General features: G+C 36.9%; 1 protein-coding gene and 2 long non-coding RNA genes across 4 annotated transcripts in view; 1 reads left to right on the forward strand and 2 right to left on the reverse strand.

The window, feature by feature from the left end:
* Positions 1-9,797, forward strand: part of LOC135744828 (butyrophilin subfamily 3 member A3) — a 29,254-nt gene extending 19,457 nt beyond the window's left edge. The window contains exons 5-10 of the mRNA XM_065263180.2: positions 5,089-5,223; positions 7,786-7,923; positions 7,993-8,044; positions 8,215-8,241; positions 8,327-8,353; positions 8,730-9,797. Of these exons, the coding sequence (XP_065119252.1) occupies positions 5,089-5,223; positions 7,786-7,923; positions 7,993-8,044; positions 8,215-8,241; positions 8,327-8,353; positions 8,730-9,304 (954 nt within the window). The 3' untranslated portion in view covers positions 9,305-9,797. The remainder of the gene's footprint in view (positions 1-5,088; positions 5,224-7,785; positions 7,924-7,992; positions 8,045-8,214; positions 8,242-8,326; positions 8,354-8,729) is intronic.
* Positions 2,314-3,730, reverse strand: LOC135744829 (uncharacterized). 2 transcript variants are annotated; one of them, XR_010530865.1, is made up of 4 exons: positions 3,066-3,730; positions 2,837-2,983; positions 2,686-2,747; positions 2,314-2,608 (listed from the first exon to the last, which is right to left on the reverse strand). It is a non-coding gene; the product is annotated as an uncharacterized lncRNA (long non-coding RNA). The 2 variants fall into 2 exon arrangements; XR_012336383.1 differs by having other exon boundaries at positions 2,837-3,730.
* A 1,839-nt stretch (positions 9,798-11,636) lies between the features above and the next one.
* LOC135744995 (uncharacterized) lies at positions 11,637-15,020 on the reverse strand. Its single transcript, XR_010530916.2, has 4 exons — positions 13,344-15,020; positions 12,292-12,417; positions 12,008-12,099; positions 11,637-11,925 (listed from the first exon to the last, which is right to left on the reverse strand). It is a non-coding gene; the product is annotated as an uncharacterized lncRNA (long non-coding RNA).
* Between the last annotated feature and the right edge of the window lie 1,228 nt (positions 15,021-16,248).

Here is a 16,248-nt window from a genome sequence, read left to right on the forward strand (position 1 = left end):
TTGTTCCCTAAATGGATAACAGAGGGGTTTAAGGTTACATTAATTAAAAAACAACACCACAATGTGAGATAAAATGTCTTAAACCTTTTAAGTTTCTTTAAATCGCAAATAATGGATAACATGATTTAATCAGTATCTGTGTAATGAAGCCTACATCTAAAAACCCTTACTTATTGTCAATGAGGACACAGACTTAATATCAAAACTTTAGTAACAAACAGAGACATCATAGACCACCATGCAAACACACACACACACACACACACACACACACACACACACACACACACACGCACACACACACGCACACACACCTTGCAAAGACACGGGCTCATAAACACGCCCCCACATAAACAGCCTGGATGCACACACAGAGACACAAGCGCGATTTGGTGCTGCTCGTGTGACATTAGATATAAACTTACTCATACACACCTAGATGTTTAATTATGGAATGTGTATAAAAACTTTTGGATGTTAAAACAAAAAAATTAAGATCGAATAGCTTTTGTCATAAAAGTCACATGGCCGTTTCATTTTAAAACCCGCATGTTTAAATCAGAGGCGTTCTAAACTAGAAATGCTGACAGAATTGCATTTGTTGTATAATAAACACATAGAGGTTGGGATCCACAGCGGACACAAAACCAGGAAATGGGGTCAAAATGTCTTAAACAATAAAAAGGTTCTTAACGCCATAAGAGCACCTCAGCGCACGTTCTCTGGCAACGTTGGTACACGCGTTCACGTGTTTTAATCAGAGACTTGGTTAAAGAAAGTCCCAAATCTAAAATAAACCCCCTATTATACCGGAGCGGACAGAATTAAATTTTATTGTGTAATAAACACATATTCCCAGTTGGTTTTAAGATGTCATTAATTTAAAACAAAACCCAGAAGATGATATGAATATGTTTTTAATCGTTTAAAAGTTTCTTAATGGCCCATGTCCCCGCATCCGTGTATGTTCTAGTGTAAACGCCGGAGCCCCCGATTTTTAATGGCTTGAACAGAACCCCCTGCTTGAAATGATTCACAGATCTCGTGAAGCGAATCAGCTTTTATATAGTTTAAAATAAATAGGATTTAGTCTAAAGAAATGTCGACCTACTGGGGTTTTGACATCGTTCATCGCTATACACATACTGAATATTTCATTAAATAATTTGTTACAACCAAATGCTTTATTTTTGTCAGTGTGCTATTACATTTTTACCACTACAGTTTTAAAAAGATCCTAGTTTACAACCCGCCACCTGCTGTGAACAGCCATCATCATCCCACACACACTGTTATAAGACCATCGTCAGAAACAGAAAAATATCTGATCAGAAAAATATAGCTTATAGTTAAATAGATAATAGTACATTTAATGTTAACCAATTACAACTAAAAGATTTTATTCTTGCGTGACTTTAAAAAAGTCTCTTGACAAAACAAACGTATATATCAAGTTGTATTTATAAGATAGACACAGTCATTTGTCCTAAAATCTAAAATAATAATTTATTTTTGTCAGAGCAGACAATATAATACTCTTTGTATAATATACACATATTCACACATGTTTTAAGAAGCGTTTAATTAAAAATAAACCCCTAAAATGAGTTGTAGACGTCTTAAAAACATTTAAAAAGTTTATTAACGTCAGCTATAAGTTTCTCTGTCACCATCGGTGCACGTATACATATGTCTTAATCAGAGCCTTGGTTAAAGATTCCCCTAAATCTAAAATAAACTCCTATTTTGCCATAGTGGACAGAATTACATTTATTAACTTTATTTTAAATGACAGATATGAACAATCACCCGACGCTTTGTCAGGCACCGCCGGCTCTTTAATACGCGTGAAACTATAGAGCAGGTTATGAAAAGATTCACGGAGTTCCTGAAACCGTTTAAAAATTTTATTTAGTTTAGACTATCGTCTAAATATTGTAGTATTGACGGCGCCGAAGGATATGGCTCAGGTCATTGCTTAAACTATACACGTATACGGAATATTTAATTAAATAACTTGTGATGTTACAAACAAAAGTTTTAATTATAACATTGTTCATGATTTGTCTAAATCTAAAATAAACATTTACTTTTTTGACCCCCGTAATGGGGAATTATTTTACCCACGTTGGGTTTTAGAAATCTTTACTCGCTTTACAACACGCACCCCTGTGAATGAATGCATGGCTTGTGAGACAGTAGGGAGGTAGGGTGAGAGCTGACATCGAATGCCAAAACACGAGCTGTCACACACGAGCCATCATTAAACATAACAGCATACGCTTGACATAAAACACACGCAGTCATTTGACCTAAGATCTAAAATAATAATTTATTTTTGTCAGAGCAGACAATATAAGACTCATTGTATAATATACACATTTTCATACATGTTTTAAGAAGCCTTTAATTAAAAATAAACCCTAAAATGAGGTGAAAACGTCTTAAACAAGATCTGTGGACAAATCAAACTAGGTATCCAGTATCCGAAATGTTTTAAATCCAATTTGACACAAAATGTTTAAAATGTCCCCAGACAAATCCAAAAAGTCTCTGATTTTTCTCTTTTTTAAAGATACGTCCAAAGCGTTGTGGTCTGTATCCTAACCTGTAAACAGATAAAAACAAGTTATTAGGACAAATATCTAAATAAAGCAAACTTTTTCTTATGCACCATAAACGTACCGGGGAGATCCGCTATTTTGCAATAGTACACACAACGTTCGCATTGCAGCAGATATCCAAACCTTTAAAACAGATAACACATGTTATTAGAAAATATTAAAACAAACCAGTTTGTTTAAATCTATTGTAACAGGATTAAATAAATACACACCGCACAACACGAGCCACTCGGCGTCTCTTTGCTCCAAGATTTCCTTGTTACGCTGCGGGAGGTTCTAGTCTCGGGCTGACTTTTTTGTTCAGGCCACTCTTGTCCGCGATTTACCAGGAATAGTTAATACCAGTTTAGACAATTTCGCTGCAATACCAGAGATCGAATTTTTAGTTTTTAAATAAATCAGACAAAATACTGGAACGAACACAGCGAAACACATACATACCAATAGACTTGAGTATAACAGCTCTGCTCCATCCAAACTGAGTCCGGGAGATCTCTTGTCGCTCCCCAATAAAGGTTCGGTCATAAACTTTCAAAGATTACAGCACACGACCCCCACACAAACACACACTGACATAATATCAGCATCAGAAAACTTTGTGTCTGAACAGAAAATAGACTAGTTCGATAGAAAATATCGGCCTTTAAGTTTAACCAGCTACATCTAATACATACATACATATATATATATATATATATATATATATATATATATATATATAATTAGTGATTGCCTTTAAATAAACTTTTGATGTTGCAAAACTTTAGATTCAACAACACACACATCACTGTGTGACACGCAGTGGTGAGAAGCGCACGGGTCGAAAAGGGAGGGGTGATAGACAGCAAATGTCACAAACACGAGCCGTCATTAAACATGACACCATACGCTTGACATAAAACACACTCAGGAAAAACAATCACTCTAAATGACCGGCAATAAAACCATTAAATACTTTCTGTCTAAAGTTGACAACTTGTACAGATTTTGATTGATGGTCCCGCCCCCCTGTCAAAGGGTCATAAAAACGACCTGTCAGTCAGCAACTGTCACCGGGTGGGGGAGGGGGTCATAAAAGTTTGACGAATGCTGGCCCGTTATAACTACTTACGTCACTAAGAAAAGTTCGTACACTACGCTAATACTCTCTCCTGAATACAGAGTCTAAGATGGTGGCGCTGAAGGATGGACGCACTTTTTTTGGACTAGAAGGTCGTGGACTATGGGTGGACCCCGTAACATTACATTTAATCAACTGAAAGATCTAAAACATTTTATAAAATATCCGTGTTTGTCTGAAAAACGATGGACATATGCAACTCGGACAGCTTGGGGGTGAGTAAATCATGGGATTAATATCATTTTTGGCCAAACTATCCCTTTAACTGTAGGCAGGTCTACAGATAATGTCACATCAAAAAAAGAATGTGTTTGACAGAATAGGTGTGTTCGACTTCATGCGGCGCTGCGCAGACCGATCGGCGGCTGACTTGAAGCAGTGCATGCCGGTTAGTAATTTTGTCCGACTTGAGCAGGCGCTGAGGCAGATGACTGTGTCATATGGTTTTAAAGTACCGCGAGAGCGTTTCGAGAGTAGCCGGCTGTTGTGATGAAGACACAGCTCTTCGTGATTGGTCGCCTCAGTGATGACAACGATCACGTGGGTTTCATGTTTAATCCAACCTTCAGTTCAACAAATAAACATTATAAATTCATGTTTATATAGCACGTTAATATGCATAAATATGTTATATTGTGTTGCGTAATAAAATATAATGAAAATTTAATATTTTAATAATGTAAGCTTGTTTCCCGTTATTTTCGGGCATACAATATAAGCAGCAATTAAATATTCAATATAAAATGTTTCTGGTTGCAACTTTTTATTAAAAAGTTTGTTTTATCAAATTCACCATCTAATTCACTTCATTCGCCATTAAAAAAAAGAAAACACGGCGCACACGTCACTACGGCAAGCAGCATGTGTCCGGCTTGACGGCTCCGTCTTCAGCTCCTCCCTCGAATACAAGCGGCAAACCTTGCCGTTCGGTCTGCGCAGCGCCGCGTGAGCTCGAACACACCTATTGTCTTGGCGCACAATGCTGCTGGAAAGAACCAAAAAACATCTCTTTAGAATGTAAGAGATTTTGCAACGATACACATTTTCTTAGCTGAACCTTTAGTGGGCTTGTCATGTAGCATTGTGTGATTGCACACTAGGTTTTAAAAGGATTGTCACCCTATAAGGCTATGTTCCGGTCACAAGTGGACGAGAAAGGCACATTTACATCTACGCCAGTTGTAAATATTCGACCACATGCCCGTCTACACCACAAAAGCAATTCAGGGGAATGTGGTTTTTGCTCAAAACACCCCATTTTCTCCTGTATTTAGCATTCAGTATGTGATCGACCAAAACACATTTTAATACCAGGTGTAAACAGTCTCTATATTGTTCAAACAGAAGAGGCCAGTGCAGACGGATGGTTGGCCAGAGAAAAGTGACTGGAAGGATTTGACTCTGAGCAGTGAGCAGGATATCGAGAGTGCCAAAAGAGTCATTGGCACCTGGATCAAAGACCTGCGGGCTCAACCTGAGGTACACAAACATGATTGTTAAAACACGACAATGATTTTAGGGGTGTGCGGGGCAAAAACTAACGCGGGGTTAGTTGTAACATGGACTGTTTACACTAGCTACGTTTACATGGACACATTTTGCCTCCATCGGATTAAAATCCTTCCGATTAATAAATCCTATCATAGCGTTTACATGAACAATTAGTAATGTGATCAGATTGATGTGCGTGTTTATATGACACAAGATTTAAATCAGATTTGATCATTTGACATGCGCACATTGCACAAATATAGTTTCACGCTGTTTCAAGATTTGCTTTGTGCCTCACTGATTATAAAGCAGCAGCAAAAACACCCATTCACGTGTGCCCAAAAGCGTATTTTACTTCACGCAGTGCTGCAGAAACCGTTCGCGAGAGCGAGTCCAAACACACGCGTTTGTGGATCAAAGTATAAATCATGGACTGACCGGACAACGCTGTCTTGTATCACTTTATGGGGAATTGGAAGGATAAAAGGAACAAGATTAACAAGACAATCACTTCTTGTGACTTCCTTCAACAAAACAAACTCGAGTTATTTGGGTCACATGTCATTACACCAATTCTACGTCATTGCACGTGTGCATATGCTCCACACTCCCGTCCTGTAGGTGGCGGAAATGCACCTTTCATTATCCTTTTTGCCAAAAGGTATAAACCACCCCTAACAAGCGGATTCGATTTTTAATCAGATTGGCACTTTTTAGTCCGATTGAGGTGTTTACATGGGACATTTTTATTCAGATTGATCATTTAAACGGATTACTAATGTCCATGTAAACGCAGCTATTGTTGCACAAGGTTGAGCCTTTTGTTTTTCATGCTGCCAAAAGACGATCTCCCGCAAATTATTGTAAATGTATAATGTTTTTCCAGAGAGTTATTGATGAACGAGTGTTTTGGTGGCATGTAAGTAAATTTTCGGTTTTTAAGTTGGGTGTGTAAGATACCAAATGCAATGAAATATGTCAGCAACTTTTTTTGGTGGGCTTGAAAATATTTTGACCCAGCGGGGTTAATTGTAACGCTGTGTTACAACTAACCTCTCAGCACTTACAATATGAAAACCGCTAACGTTAGCGCAATTCTTGCCATTGTTTTAAATAGGCTACACATGAATGATTGCTGGCTGCCAACAAAATAAATGTGCCTGTCTTATCAAAAATTGTGTGTCAAAATTTATTTTTGTTCATATCTTTAATATTGATTAAATAAGGTTACGTCAAAGATTGAAATCATAATGAAATGAATGGCTAAAATCAGACTTTGACGCTCATTATCTCAGAATTTAATTTAGAAACTTTAGTGTGGTTATTACATTTATTTACAAATACATATGAAGAGTTTCGTTGCAAAACAAGATAAATCCATTTTTAACAATTTTGTCAAAACATGTTTATTATTATGTTATCATGTTATTATTTTGTTTTATGGTGCTACTTAGCTGTATTTTTTAAGTTATGAAGGTTTAAATAAAAACAAACCAACTGCAGTTGAATTTATATTAATTGGAATGCACAACCAAAAACGAGATTTCTGAAAAATGAAAAAAAAAACAGTTATCTCGTTTTGCAACAAAACTCTTCATATATTACATATACTGGGTCACATATAAAAAATCTTTTTCGTAATTGTGCTGTTTTTTCTCACATATTTAGACATTTGTATCCATTTATAATTAAACTATTGTTAGAAAAAGGCTGGATGAATGTCTATTATAGACAGATATATAAACAATATCCACTTCATGTATATAGACAAAATAGTATTGAAATATTTGCCTGAAACTTAATTTTAAGCAAGTGTTACAACTAACCCCCTGCCTGTCTATGGGGTAAGTTGTAACGTTTGCACTTCTGTCACGTTTGGTGTAATTATTCAAGAATGGTAGGTAATAGAAACAAACTTCACATGTTTATTTGTTGCAGAGATGTGTGTTGCTTGTGTAAAATTATAATTAATCAAACTCAAATATTTTTTGAATGATGGAGCCAAAACCAAAAAGCGTTAGGTTGTGCCCCGCTCTCCCCTATTAAACACTGAAAAATGTTTTCTTGGAAAATTTTCCCTGCACTTCACAACATTGTTAAAACAGTCCCTTAAAACAAGTATTATGTGTGTCAGGCCAGTAGTTGGCGATGTTTCTTTGTAAAGAAACACTACACGCCTGCACACATATACATTCTCCTACAGAGCGATGACTGCAAACACAGTCCTGTGGGCCGCCATTGTTGTTGCGGTTGTCAAGTACTCACACATGCCTGTAGACTGAACGCACACTATACATGCACAACATCACAGTTTTCACAGATTTGTGGTTTTGTATAGAAACAATAACAAGCATAGTTTTCAAAAACTTGTACTTTTAAAGTTACTAGTTTTGGAAACGAAAACTTGAAAAGCGAAAATGTTGTGTAAATGTCCCCTTGTATTCTGGTTTGTAATCCGATTACAAATGCCAACTGAAAGTTTTTATAGAAGAACTAATATACAAATAATAGATGTATCAGTGTAGTCACATGTTCTCCCTCAATTTGTAGCAAAGTGTCTGGCCTGGAGAGCAGGTGATGGTGGTTTTGGATGATTTTGAGAATCACTGGAGAAGAGGCCATATGGTCACTCTACAGTCGGCTATGGAGCTGGTGTTCTGGACCCTTCTCAACAAAGAAATAAACAAGGTATAAAGAAAATAAAGATACAGCAACATCAAGAAATACTTCATGTATTTTTTTTCTTTGTGTGTTTAGGAGAACATTCCCCAAAAGTGGCTTATGTGGAAACAGAGGAGCCAAAAAATTGGTGAGGTCATTTTTTTTGAATTCTGCATATCTGATAGAATTTTGAAAATGAATTGAATGATAGCTGTCTGCTAGTAGGGATATTTAATACATAATTAAAAAATAAAATTACAGCATCCTTTCTATTAGAACGTATTTTTATTCAAATTCTTTGTATTGGTTTTCATTCAGGTGCCACCCCCTATATTCCTTACACAGGTGAGTTATCTGTTCATCCTTCTCATCTGAACAAATAATCCAGACAACTTTATGATAACTTTGATCTTGTTCATCTTTTTTTCAGTTTGGAACTGGATCTGTGATCCCGGAGGTAAAATCTGAGCTCTGTTTCAAAATTTAGCCTACCGTCTATATTGACAGCAACCTTCTAAGACAACAAAAAATTAAGACTTCATAAATAACAGAATCGTACAAATGTTAGCATGCTGTTAAGCTAATAGCACAATACTGGAATAACACACACAAAAAAAACACATAACATGCAGATATTTGGCACAACAGATTAATGATAAAAGGAAATCATTGATGCAATGCATTGTGGGATTGCTTCCCCTCACAAAAGATAAATCTGATGCTGCCAAAAAAAGGCATCTTAGAAGGCTGCCTAAGTAGACAGCTTGCTAAGTATTGGTATTATTTTAGAGTATAATTGATTTAAAAACATTTGACCTTTCATTCCATCATAGTGTTGGTGACTCTCGACCTGGACACGGCCAACCCTGACCTGCTGATCTCTGAGAATAAGAGGCGCATGCGCTGTGGTTTCGAGCGTAAAGACGTGCCCAACTATCATCAGCGCTTCGACGGTTGGTGGTGCGCGGTCGGAATGACAGGTTTCAGCTCCGGTCGCCATTACTGGCAGGTTGACGTCGGAGAAATGGACTGGCGTATCGGTGTAGCCAAGGAGTCGGCCTTGCGTAAGGGTTTCAAGTCCCTGAACACAGACACCGGCTACCTTACCCTGCGTTTGGAGCGAGGCACCGAGCTGAAGGCCTTGACCGTGCCCTTCACCTCCCTGCCTGCCGACTTAATTCCCCGGAAGCTTGGCATCCACCTGGATTTCGATGAGGGTCAGCTGTCCTTTTATGACGTGGAGAGCCGCTCTCACATCTACACCTACAACGAGTCGTTCGACGGTAAACTCTTCCCCCTCTTCGGGACGGTGGAGATCGCGAAAGACCTGGTGATCCTATCACCTGAAGGCAGGTGCAACTGCGTGTGTCCCAGCATGTGTCTGTGGGTTGAGACCCCCAGTTTATAAACAATAGGGGTGTTTAATCTTCACACCAGTGGTTCTCAAGTGGTAGGGTTGCATATAGCAGACACACAGTGCTTAATGCAAATAGTAGCAATGACAATATTAGTGATGGATATTGATTGTCTTGTGCTCTGTGCAGCTTTTGTTAATATACGAATATGTCTTAAGTCAACGCGGCTTATTGGTATAGAAAATATAACTTAGATTACATCGAAAACAAGTTCACTAAAATACTGTATGAGTCTGAAAAACTAAACCAGTTGAGAGCCACTGCTTTACGCCTCTCATTAGCATTTAATGAAACACTGGATCATGTTAGTTGGAGTCAAATACAAGTGATTTATATCTTCATTAAAGTAGTGTGAGATCTATTTCGGCTACTGTTATTGTACTGCTGCTGCACTTTATTACAATGTAGTGTGTTCACACTTTCATATTCATCTTAAATCTTATCATGAAAATGCACTTTATGCGAATAAATGTAAATTCAAATTTACTTTTGTGTTTTTATTTCTAAGGTTTCAACTATATGTGAAAACACCTAAAAAAACATGTCTGCATTTGTGAACGTAGAAAGTCTGGGGTCTCACTTATAAAGCGTGCGTACGCACAAAACAGGGCTGGAAACGTGTGTACGCTAGGGTTGTAACAATTAATCAGGCAAATGCGCGTTTTGTCATTGAATGAATTTGAATGAATTACGGTTAAATGCCGCCACATTCAAAAGCCAGGGGGCGCTTTCGTGCAGAAACTCCATTTGTGCCACAGAAGAAGTATCATTACAAACACTATTCCAGGTAATATCTAGAAGCATATTTATATCGCTGTTCTTCAGATTGTTTCACGTATTTTCATGATAATAGAGAATATTTTGAATGATTGTGTTTGACGACTGTTGCTTTTTTAAATACTCGTTGTAAACGAGTCAAACTCATAGTGATTTTAGATTTATAAGGACTTCCTGCTGATCACGGAGCCGTAGTATTTGCACAAGCTGTGCATGAAACACTGAATCGGAGCCTTACGATTAAGAATAGATTTTTAGACAGGTCTTTTCAATGGGAACGCGATGCATCGATGCACATCCAACGCCAGTTCCCACGCAAAGGTTGTGATTTATAAAAAACAAACAAACTTAATGGGAGAATGGTCTTGCAGGGTGGGATCTGAGGATGATTCATGTACGCACACTTGCAGGTGATCTGTGATTTATAAAGGGAGCATTGCTTTGTCTTAATATATTTTTGACGTATGCCATTTTTGGCTTTTGTGTGTACGTAGACTTTTAGTAAGGATCATACGCACAGTTTTATAAATGAGGCCCCTGGTGTTTTTCGATGCTTTTTCTGGACAAAGCCCGCACACGAGCTGTTTAACCGACATGTCGAGTAGTATGAAGCTGCAGACTCGGAGCCTGCACCTACAGACCCCGAGCCTGCACCTACAGACCCCCGCCCAAAGAACCGCATCCTCAGACCCCCCGTTTTTCGAGACAGCGCCCCTGCTGTTTGGAAGATCGTATAACACCCTTATCCGAATGGCATTGAAAACAATAGACCCTTTTACTGTTTGTACACAATGATGACGTGGCAGCGTATGCGCGCGCATTTAGGCAACGGAAGTATCGTAAGAATCAGCAGTGAAGCAACACAAACAGTAAGTTATTTTAAAAAAGTTGACTTTATCAACATTTTCAACACAGCTACCAGATCCGTGTACTATAGTGGAGTGGATAGAAGACGTTAGCAGATGGCCAAAAATAAAGTTGCCAGATACATATATACGTATATTAGTATATTATATTTGAGCAACCAAACGCAACAACCAGACAATTTGATGCTGGGAAACCGTTTTAATGAACGTTCTGAGTTGCTACCACGTTAGAACCAATGGGGAATAACACTACTTCCGTTGCCCAAATGCGCGCGCAGGCTATTTGATCACGTGAGCTGTAAAAGGGTCTATAGGATGCAATATTACGGTCACGTTTTAATATTCCAAATAAATATTTGCGTTCACGGCTTAATGCATGTGCCAAAAAACTAATTGTTTTCTCTGACTAACAAATTACCCAGTAGTTATTTTTTTGAGCGTGGGTGTAATTAAAAGAAAATTACTGATGGAAGGGATACAATTACAGATTGAACTATCTTTAGAAAAATATTATGTAATATTATATTGCTACAATGTTTTTTATATTTTTTATTAAAATTCCATTTTTTCTTTCAGTTCAACCTGTAATGGTCTTATTAACATCATGCTAACATTACAAAACCTGTTTTTTATATTTTGAATGCGAAGCAAAACTTAAATAAGAATAGACAAAACACCAATAATAAACAATTATGTACTTTATTGAACAAACACCTAAACACCATCTTGCTGTAAACAGGAGAAAGCAAAGAAAAAAGGAAGAAAGAATTGTGTTAGTGACTTTACTTTTCATCTTCAATTGCATTAAAAAGAACTCCTTATTTATAAGTCACTTTGGATAAAAGCGTCTGCTAAATGAATAAATGTAAAATAATGTAAATGCATAAGGTAAAATAATTAGTTTCTGGTAGGTGATTTTTTCCTTCTTTTTCTGTCTTTTGGAAACTGCTCTGTCAAATTCCTCGACTTCACTAAAATAACAGATGAATGCCATTGTCAAAATGTTGTGTAATAAAAAATATTATTTTTTGCAAATACAAATTACAAGCATACCTAGAGTGACAAGAAGGGCCACGGAGGAATCTTGCTCAGCTTCCTGCCAGGATAATGCCTGCATTTCACATAGGCCATGAATGATGGCCTGTCTGTATAAATAAATACATCAACTAATTAATTAATATCTCAACTGAACTTCAAGAATGAAGTGGAGTTTATTTGTAGTTTTCTTTTTCCTGAGGTAGGCCCAAACATGTTTGTCAATTGGATTGTTTATTATTGTCATATATGCAATGTTTTTTCTTTGAGGTATTGAAAAAGAATAGCACACTGCTACTCACTGTCCATGTAGACAGGCACACGTCGCTTTAGGGGGAACGACTTTGATGGTAGTGAAAATCACTGCAGCATGTGTGACATTTTGGAATTTCTGGAAGTGAATTCTCCGTTTGAATTGTTATATCCATCTTTAAAAAAGAGACAGAGAGTCAAATTCAAATTTTAAGACCAATCCACATAGTCAATAAAGAAACCCAAACAAAAGGCCAAAATGACACATTCTAGCTGACATGTTAATACCAGTCTGGTTAATAAATAGTGTAGGCATAGTACATTTGATTATTAGTCAATTGTATGTGTTGTTAATGGCTGGGAACAACTTCATATCACAGTTAAACTGATATTAATTCATTTTAATACTTACTTTTTTAAGAACTCATTTAAGTAGTATACATAAATTATATAAAGTAAAATCATTTTCCCTGCATTAATTAATTCAAATGATAGTTTTAGGAGAAAAGGTCCGGTAATTAAAAACAGGTCAAATGGTAAATGTGATTAAATAATTAATGATGACATTCTTTGATATAAACACACTTTGGGGTGGTTTCCTGAACAGGGATTAGTTTAAACCAGGACTAGGCCTTAGTAAAAACAACTAGTTTGATCAAACATGCCTTATTAAAAACATTACTTGTGTACATTTTGAGGCCAAGCAAAGGCCACTGATGTATTTTAAGACATGTCAGTAAGTTGTTTTCAGATTGGGCAGCTCTTATATTTATTTTAGTCTAGGACTAGTCTAATCCTAGTCCTGGAAACCGCCCCTTAATGTATTTAATTGGTCTACTTTAATGTAAACAAATTTTAATCAAATTTTTACAATGGCTTGTCTACAAAAAGTCCAAGGTTAAAAGCTAACGTTAGCTAGCTATGTTATTTAGCTATAAATGTTTTCGGGGGAAAAAAGGCGAAAAAACATACGTTGTTACTATCTATCTTTACAAATATTAAATGTACTATTCATATGTTGGTGTATGGATGAGCTAAAGTAGTTTCATTAAAAAAGAATTCGAATAAGTATAATTCGCTTAATTAAATGAACGATACTCACGTTTCTTCAAATGTTTTTCCGATCTAATTTGATCGCTGTATCGAAAAACGAGGGATCTGAGAATGCGGTTCTCTGGGCGGGGGTCTGTAGCTGCAGGCTCCGAGTCTGCAGCTTCATAATATTGGACATGTCAGACAGTCACTCACAGTTTGTTTCGTCTAGCGTCACGTTTCGGACTCCCCACAATAACGAGCCACCTGGCAACAAGTCAGTTATTGAAATAACCAGCCGCAATCGAATAGCTTCTAAATAAACAACATAGAACAATGTTGTGCACTTCATAAACAGCCACAACAATGAGACGCTCCCGGTAAACGTCTGTTTGTAGCATATCTCTCCACTTTTTAACACCTACAAGCAGTGGTGTAGTCTACGTGATACGCAGGTATACGCCGTATACCCACTAGAAATTGTCAAGGATTTCCGTATACCTACTAAAAATAGCGCGAGGATGCGTAACAGCATGGTTTTGTGACATTTTTAAACTTTTAGTCATAATATAGATGTGAAGCACTGACCATTAGAATGCCACACTTGCTACCTTAGCGGGTTGAAATACATATTAGGCAATATACTTCCTGCCGAACTGCGCGATCCGATCGGCGTATGAATTTCTATGAAATAAAATTACTATAGTGACGCGAAAGTGACTGGGGAGCAGACTGGTGTTGCGCCACAAGTGAGTGACAGCAAAGTACCGCGAGAGAGACTCCAGTTATCACATGGAGAAATCTGCTTTGAATCGCTCTCGCGGTACTTTGACATCACCATGAGGTCTGCTTAGCGCCAAATGAAGTCGAACCTGCAGTGTAGCTGCTCACTCGACACTGTAAACAAACAGTCCATGTGGAGAAGAGAAGGACGAGTGGAGCAGTGCACAACATAAAATCCATAGAGTTTACAACGCACATGTGAGTAAACAACATTTAAATAATCAGTCCAGTTTATTACTTTATCTGGAGGTAAGGCTCCAAATACAATAAAATAAGCCCGTAATTATATCCTGATGGTTTTAGCTTTCAGTATGTTTGCTTGTGCTTCACAGTGTTAAACTTTCCTTCTCTGTGTTAATTTATATATCTACGTTCAAGATGTATATGATCTTAAACTTCTGTGAGGAAATTCATGTCTGCGTTGATGTTCAGTTCAGACTTGCAAATTAAAGATCATTTTCTTCACTTTGGTTTGGGTGTCTAATATGCTACATTATGGTCTTGTAATAATAATTAAGTAAAAGCCTATTTTCATTTTTAAACAATGCTTATATTATATGCAAAAAAAGCTTTTATATCAATGACTATGCAAATGAGAGTAACTTCATGGTCATCTTAAATGTGTATTAATTAAAAACATTTACACCATTAAATTACACATGGTAATGTTATCAATAGTTGTCAGATAATAGCTATTGAAAGAATTTAATATTTTTTCTCCTTTAATGCATGTGTTAGCCACAGATTGAAGATTTATTTAATTTTAATTAACAGTTAAATAACTTTTGTCCCTGAGTTAGATGTTGATTAACACTAAACCAGTCTAAAAATCAGTCCAGTTTCCCCAGCTGTAAACCCATTGGCTGTTAAAGTCTTTTTTTCTTATAATAAACTGACATGTTGATAACACGTTCAGTTTATGTGTTATGAGTACACTTTCAGAATGCTCTTAGTTACATGAATATCTATACTGTATGCATCTGTGAGTGTGGTGGTGCTTATGGGCTAGGACGAGTGAACATAAGGGTGAGAGGGAAAAATCACAGTATACTCACTACAAAAATCTAGACTACACCACTGCCTACAAGCAATTCAGGAAAACCAAACTTTTTGACTCCACTAACTGCCTTAAGCAAAACTCTTGGATGTCTTTTAAAAAAGAGTCTATACCGCGAACTTTGCATATTTTTGAGAATTCAATGTTTAGCTGATCATGATAACTGGTCATTATTATCCACGTGAACAACTGATTCTCTTCCTCAATGGAACGTCAGAGCTTTGTTTTCCAGGGGCCGAAACTAATCGCGACACTTGTGTCTCCTGGAAATCCAGTATATTTCAACCAATCAAAAGATGACTTCGACATTCCCACGGGGTTTCCAAGAAAAAGTGTACGATAAACATCAGACGTTTAGCCAACATTCTGTGGGCGTGATGTCTGAGGCTGAGACTAAGGGGTTGTTCACACCAAAACTTTTAAATGCAGTTTTTTTTGTCACTTTTGCTAAACTCAGTGAGCACAACATAAGTCTATGTGGGCTAAACTGAGGATCGATTATCATTTGCTTTGGCACAAAATGCATTCAATGACTTCATATCTCAAATTTCATGAATTATTTTCTCACTCAGACACAACAACTGCCAAAACTCTTTATACGTACAGACCAATTTTCAAATGCTTCCATAATGTTTTCAAAACTGTTAAACTTATGTTCAAAGCAATAACAAAATGCAAAACTCAATAAGACAGCAATTTGCTACATTTCTACAGTAATATTTTAATGTAATATATTTTAAATCCTAAAATAAAATGCTATAAAAACAATTGGACCAGCCACAGCTGTCCACGGCCGAGTAGATTAGCATTACTATTGTATCTGTATCAGTGGATGTTGTGTAGACAAATTCTTGTTTTTTGGAAATACGTAGTGCAAAAACATAAAAATAAAGAAAATATTGAAGATTTCTGCATCATGTCTGATTCATTCCAGTAACATATATTGCAGTGAATTATAAACAGAAATCATAATGTATAATGCTACATGTTGTTAGTGTTTTTTAGGTCATTGTTTCGTGGGTGACAAAGTGTGTTTGTCGGCTGTTAACCTTTGCTAGTGTTTTGGAAAAACGAGTTGATTTGAGACCTGAATAAAGTGTTTTGGTAGTTGTAGTGCATTTTGAATGTGAAATGA

This window comes from Paramisgurnus dabryanus, chromosome 3, assembly GCF_030506205.2.
Source record: "Paramisgurnus dabryanus chromosome 3, PD_genome_1.1, whole genome shotgun sequence".
Classification (NCBI taxonomy): domain Eukaryota; kingdom Metazoa; phylum Chordata; class Actinopteri; order Cypriniformes; family Cobitidae; genus Paramisgurnus; species Paramisgurnus dabryanus.